We start from the raw sequence: 7,453 nt of genomic DNA, 5'->3' as shown, positions 1-7,453 counted from the left end.
TTCTTAAAAATCAATTTATTGCTATGCGCTTTCCGACAAAGCTCGTCCTTAAAATTCACCCAAAGTCCAAGTCCTGGTAAATTGAGAAAGTTTCTCTCTCTCAACGCCTGATTATCCTCGGTCTACTGATTCCGAGGCTTTTAAAGTACCCATAGGCTCGGGGAAAAGTCCACTAAAGATACATAAAAGTTCTGATAAACAATGAAATCCGCGCTCGAATGGGCTTTGAAATTTTGCTATCAATACGAACCTAAATGGTCAAAAACAAAAACAGCTCGCAACTTTTTGTGCTCACTTTACGTATTGTTTTTCAGGTGTTAGAACTTGTTGAATAAAAATGTCGGTTGTTTCTATTTGGAAAGTCTAACAATTATATTTTTATTTGTATTGGAATCTGAACTAAATTATTATATTATAAGAAAGTGACTTGCCTCTTTTGCCTTACATATTTAATGGAATTTAATGCATAATTAAAAGTCGACATTTTACTTTCGAATTGTTCATGAAGTAAGTCCTTTCGACAATTACGCGACGGCCCGTGGCGAACAAAAAGATTATAAAGCTCAAAACGACTTTTTACATATCCAAAGCTCTCCGTTATAAACAAAAATGGATTCATAAAACCCGCCATTTATTAACACACCATAATTTACAAAATAATGGGGCGGTCATGTGAATATAAATCAGAGTATATAAAGCGCTCGACCCGAGTGCGATCCTGTGCCGATGACATTCACAAAATGGCAGATGCCAAACAAAATGGCCGCGGCTTCGACATTGTTAAACGATCAAAATATTATAGCAAAAAATCTTGCGTGGAAACATTTTTGGGTGGAGGCTCCCGAGTACCGACCCAATTTATGATGGACTTCGTTTTACATTTTTATAAGTAGCTTTTTATTCAGATATAATATCTATAACATTGCCAGCTCATTAAGTTCGAAAATAGACGCTCGCGATAAACAAAAATCAGCTGTAAATAATCTATCAATCTTTCGATACATTTTGTGTTAAGTATACTTAATATTATTATGATTTAAAAATAATAAACAACGAAACAAGGTAACAAACTTTGTAATTAACGAAGAAGTGAAGTGTGAGGGGCTCATAACTTATTAGATAGATATTATTATATAAACAATGAGGGTGTGCCGTGTGATCTTTGGCTAGATTTATAGCTCCAATTTACTTGGACCTGCAAACGCAGACCCTTGCTATGCGAAATATTAAATTAACATTAAATTTATGAAAATTATGCTCCTGGAGCAATATATTGCACCGAACGTAGAGAGTTTGATAAAGCGTATCGGGATATATTCTTAAAATACTTACCGTATCTCGTGGGGTCTTAAAATTAGTTTTAAGTACGTAATAGAAACTTTGCTGGAAATGACACTAGGCGAAAGTTTGAACGGCTCCGGTTATGGCGTCCTCGAACGTTCGCCTCGAGGGTTAGAAAAAACGGTGACATATCCAGGTACCCTACGGGAGCTTCGCAATCACGGCATGACTTGAATAATGGCGGCCATTCGCGGCCATCAGTCAGCCTTCCATCTCCCGCCGGCGATATGTCCCGACTCCCCGTGTGTCGCCTCTGCTCGTTACATCATTCATTACCAGTGACTCTACCTGCTTTATAGGAATTTTTGTATCGTTTTATGCTTTATTGTTCTATGCATTTTATGCTGATGAAAAAATATAATCCGAATAATGTTGGAGAAGCAAAATCTTTAAAGTAACTGTAGAACAAATAATAAGATGGCAATAGTCTCGTATGTTATGTAGAGTCTAGAGAGTCTCATAACCAAAGTCGAGGTATCGCATTTAAAATGTTTGGGTATCGCGCTTAGTCTGTTCGTCGATAAAATAACTGCCATCTTTTTGAAACCAATATAAAAGAGATGTAACCTGCACGGTATATTATCGGGGAAACGTTTGGTACCCGCTGTAAGGGGACAAGTTTTTCTCGCTTTATACTAAATTCCTTTCTAGTTCGCGCGTGACTGGCATCGGGTGATCCAGCACTCCATTGTCGAGTTGGGACCCAACAATATTACCTCTAACTAAGCATTGTGCTACTGATTCTTTGTTGTAGTAACTGCTATTTTGCTACGTTCTATTTTTATTTCTTACACTTAGATTTATTCAAAAATGTAGAACGCAATAGGGAATTTTATTTTAAGATCGGAAACGCATTTCAACTACTGATGGATGGAATTTAACAAACTTTTTAATTTTGTTACTGGAAAGCGTCGAGTGTCGACTGACATCCACGACAACTGAGACATTTTATAACTAACCAATTCATTATCATGGTGCGATTTAATCAATAAAAACTGCGTAGGCTTATTTCTTAAATCATAAACGAAAATGAACAGCTGCAGTCCACCAGGCGATTTCGGTAAAGAGATAAACGGCCAAGGGCGTTCTGAATATTTTATAACTTTTTCGTGGAAAATGTACCAAGATGATTACTAAGGATGAAGCTATGGCGGGAAAGTATCCTTTCTTTTCGTTCCCTCGTTATTCTTAAATTGATAGGAACATATTTTTATATAAAGTCGCGTGTGTTGGATGTTGTTCCAATTTGTAGAAGATTGTGAATCTCAATGTTAGGGGGCAACGTAATTTATTCATTTTATTTCTTCTTTGGCTTATCCTAATAATTCTTTGCTTACAAACGTTTTTCTATCTGCTAATCAGACAATTGTATCTAGCTGATTGAACGCTACGATGCCGTTCGTTCGGTACTGTGTACTGTAAGTTTTCGTGCACTCTAGTGAAGCCCCAACGTTTCATTGTTGAAAATCGAACCTCGCTCGAGTGACGCTGGGAATAAAGAATGTTTGATGTGGACCGTTTAGCTCCAACTCTTCACTCGATGGTCCTCCACTTTACTATATTTATTTAGTCCACTGCCCGACGTTTTAATGTTATATTCGATTCAAGAAACTCGAGTTCCACGCGATTAAAGCCTACAATGGACGTTATATTTTACAGCTTAATAAACTCATTTTAAATGTACGCGCCCATTTTTTGCCCTTTATGATTTTGACGTGCCTCGAAGAGAAATTAAACGTATTTGCTTTTCGAATATTATACTTACTGGATTTTAGGTCGTCTCTGATAGCGAATTTAAATCCAAAGTTCTTTCAAATGTTTTTCATGACTCGTGGCAATTAGGTACCTGTGTTTCAATAGAATTTGTAATGAGTGGCTACAGGCGTTCGTTTTTTTAAACTGTTAATTTTTTATGTTAATTTCGACTAAATTTTTAGGTGCCGACTGCCGCGGCGACATTAATCATCATAAAATACATCACGACTTTATGAAATATAATAAAAGGTCCAGTGACAACGAGAAAAGACCTCGACTCGACGATCATTTTCCGCGCTTGAGCATGACAATATAATGACAGATCGTGTTATGGCCGCTGAGTCCGCTGACATCAGCTGACATGCGTGATAACTATGTACAGAAACTGACATTGATATGCTTTAACTACTGAGTACTGACGCAGCTGACCGACTACAATATTTCAATGTGTACAATTACGGTAAAGTTAGACATTAAATTTTGTAGGTAATGTACTCGTATGATAATTAATTCGTGTAGAAGATGGTTTTCGCAAAAAGGAATCGAAAAAGCTCACAATTTTTAAACTCATATAGACAATGAAGATAAATTGAGTAGGTAAGTTGCTATGCAAGCGATAGTTCGCTTGCGTAGCAACTTGTCTAGCCCACAATTTTTTTTATTACACCCATGGATGTTTGCATATTATCTGCTTAGGTTAAACTTAGGCCTACGCTCCTAGTACGCCTTTAAGTAGCAAGGCGTACTAGTAGCGTAGGCTTAAGTTTAAGTACAAATGCAAAAATGTGGTAGGAAGCAGCTCACCCTTGGCTAAATGACGCTAACTAAGGGCAAGGCCGAGGAAGCGTCCATTACGGCCCACTCACGTCGGTCCTCATCACGTCGAACATGACACTGTCCTATTATTAACACTTAGTCCTAAATTGAAAGGTACAGGCCAACCGGGAATCGCTTTTTGCCTCTCACAGGATTTTTGCTGTTAACAAAAGCTATGTCGTTAGTCAACGTTGTAAGCTAAGTAAATAAGTCATGCAACAATGGTAGCTATAATGCTATAAAAACATTAAAAAACATATATAACACTAAAATAATTTTATTTGTACTGTACAATAAGCACCCTTAACTAATATGCGCGTGAACAGGATTTTACTAAAATGTACGTTTTACATCGTAAAATTTGTATGTTTAAACATTTCATAAAGTTAATCACTTGTTTATTTTTTACTTACCAAGTAATATTTAAGTAATAACATTGTGTAAGCGTAGTTTATATAGAAATGAACACAACAGTATAAAAATATAGTATCCCCCTACGAATCGGGGGAATTGAATTCGTAGGTATCCCCAAAATCTTCTGTAATTCGGATCTTACGTATACCAACACGCAATTCGCAAATACATTATTAAATCATTAAATAAGTAGTTTACTTTTATGGCTTACTAAAGAATATCCTAACAATAAGTAGCGTTACTTTCAGTTAGCCTAAACAAACTTTTTCCCGAAGTGAACATGATGTTATTGTCGTTGTCAAACGTTACCGCACCGATGTCCGGAATCAGAGCTACTTTGGTGATCTTGGAGCGCGCAATATTAGCGCCTACGTCTATCTTGTATATGCCGTCCACCCACCAGGCATACACCGTACCGTACATATCAATAGTTAGACCCCTAAAGAACGGATTGTTGGACAGCCACACCGTCTCCTTGTGCTTGGAAGCGAACAGCCCGTACGTGCACACGTAAACGATAACGTTGTACTTGTTTATAACGAAGTTCCTTATCATCATGTGCTCTAACAGTACGTCAAAGTTGTCCCCCTTCTTCCTCACGACTTTGAACTCCTCGTCCCTCACGAAGTAGATGTGCCCCTTGTAGAATACACTCAGCACCCTGTCCCCTCGGGAGCTGTAAGGCATTATGGTGTTTATTTTGGAATCGAGCACGTAAATCCCGTCGCTGCCTCCCAGGTAAACCATTCCATTGTCCTGGTCTATGTCGAACGTGCCGAAATTCAGGAGCTGCTTCTCGCTAGATATGATGCTCGCGTTCCCGGGGTTGTCGAGGTGGACGAAGCCGACCTTTTGGTACTCGGCGTCGGTGATTTTGGGCTCGAAGCTGAAATAAAGGATGTTCGATGATTTAAGGATTCCGAGCTTGGAGATGACGATTCGTTCTCTGTACGGCGCTTCGAGGTCGAAGAGGTAGTTGACGTCGTAGCAGGTCTGGTTGACCCTGACGCAGGTGTCGCAGGGGATGACGGGCTCGGTGGTAGTGGGGATGGGGGTGGTGTCGTCAGATATCACGAGCGCGACCAAACTGGCGATGATCCACACACGCATTATGGCTTCTGAAAAGTTGCAAATTAGATGATTAGTAACTTAGATATTGGTACGTTCCAAACCGTTGACAAGCTTGATAAGGGTTTGCGTATCTAAATATTTGAATTCAGTGATTTCAAATTATAGTAGATACTTTTGATATCTCGGTTTCACCCTTAACTTTTAATAGTTAGTGGTTAAAAAAGTTATAACGAGAACGTAATAATAGGCGATAGTCTATTTAAGTACAATCAATAAAATAACAATATGATCAAAATACCTATTTGATCATAATATTAATGAGCTGACCGTTGTTTTGCCATATAAATTATTTTTAGTATCAATATAAATAGTAGATAAAAACCTATTCCCAGGCCTAATGAATGTCCATACGTCATTAAAATCGGTTGAGCCGTTTTGGAGGAGTTCGCGTACAGACACTGTGACACGAGAATTTTATATATTAGAAGATTATGATCAAAAGGTTGAAGAATCATATTGTTATTACTTATTATAGGTATGTTATACCTAATTAAGTTGATTAATATTTCATATCTGCCTAAGTTACTTTAAAATATAAGTTATAACACCATTATAATATTAGGAATTTAGTTATAATATTATCAATAACGCGTGTAAAGGCAACGTAGTTATTTCCTGTATTCACGGCTTTACTTAGATAAACTCATATAAACAATAGCAACATCGACTTCATAAATCCGACGAAAAATGGGAAATCAAATGGAGAATCAACAGAAACAACACACAAACATCTCAACGAGGAAATATGAACATTTTTACCCTGTGGTGGGATGAAACGCTTTAAGCCCGCAAAGGAATTTCATAGAACGCGGACAAATAAGATTTATCCCGGTATAGGATGCGATATTGTGCCGGACTATATCGGGATACGTCGAACAACCGTATCCAGCGAATCGGTGCCTAGACCGGCTGAAGTATAAAATAGGATGAAATAGCTTTTATGGCTGATTGCAAAGCATATGCAGTAAAGATAGCCACGATCTTGTATGATATCGTTCATAATGCCAAGCTATCTAACCCTAACCGAGCTTTAGAGATTGAATGGAGCGACAAACAGTGATGTTAAATAATATAATAATATTAAGAGTTTGTTTTATATTTGTACCGAATAGTCTGTGAATTTTGATGGAATTTGTTACAGGCATAGAGTTATGTAATTACAGGAAAGAACCGCTATTTTTACTAGAAGTTTTTTTTTTGCGTTTTTAGGGGAATTTTCTTTTGCAGGCATGCAGTAGAAAGAAAAATCTTGTATAAAAAAATAAAATTACCAGCGACTATTATATAACTAAGAGTTCTCTAATCTCTTGATACATATATTTGTTATTAACCAAACATACATTATTTTGTTCAAAATATAACATATCATTAATTATATCAGCCGTGAAAACAACCAAAACATACTAATAAAATAAACAAAACAAGCAAAACTATCTAATTACGTACCTACTTTACAATAAACGCATATAATTAGATATGACGTAATATAATTAGATATGATATAATTAGAAAACACGATTACATACCGCGATTATAGTCCATGATTACGGGGCATTTTTTTCCAGCACAACACCATAGTACCACGTCCTATTACCACAATTGTGTAACTATTACTAGCACGCCGTCGGTGGGGCTCGCTGTTTTACACCACTGTGCCATTAGTGACAATTGCTTAATTATTTGTGGGGCAAATAGATCGGTTTTTCTAGTGTCCGTCTTCAATTAGTTTAATTCCCTTTTAGTCTATTGGCGTAATTGGTAACATCATCATAATTAGCGCTCGATCTACAATGTTGTGATAACGGCAGTAAAATATCGTTATTCTTGAGATACATATTTGATAGACAAACAGACAGACAGATATTTTTGCTCTTTAGTTACGGAATCCTAAAAAATGAATAAAATCCGCTTTCAGGCGAGCTCATGTAAGCAGCTTACCTTTACCTCGTAGGGCACTGCGTAGGCACCGTAGCCTGTTGTAACCATAGCCGACTCT

General features: G+C 37.3%; 1 protein-coding gene across 1 annotated transcript; it reads right to left on the bottom strand.

Annotated features, from left to right (window-relative positions):
* Positions 1–4,328: 4,328 nt before the first annotated feature.
* On the bottom strand, positions 4,329–7,135 carry LOC121726372 (ommochrome-binding protein-like). Its single transcript, XM_042113712.1, has 2 exons — positions 6,984–7,135; positions 4,329–5,444 (listed from the first exon to the last, which is right to left on the bottom strand). Exons 1-2 carry the CDS (start codon positions 6,997–6,999, stop codon positions 4,549–4,551), a joined length of 912 nt encoding a protein of 303 aa, XP_041969646.1. The 5' UTR covers positions 7,000–7,135; the 3' UTR covers positions 4,329–4,548.
* Positions 7,136–7,453: the final 318 nt, after the last annotated feature.

The sequence above is a fragment of the Aricia agestis genome, chromosome 4 (genome assembly GCF_905147365.1).
Source record: "Aricia agestis chromosome 4, ilAriAges1.1, whole genome shotgun sequence".
NCBI lineage: Eukaryota > Metazoa > Arthropoda > Insecta > Lepidoptera > Lycaenidae > Aricia > Aricia agestis.
The sequence above is the reverse complement of the archived record's forward strand: the minus strand, read 5'-3'. Positions and strand labels throughout refer to the sequence as shown.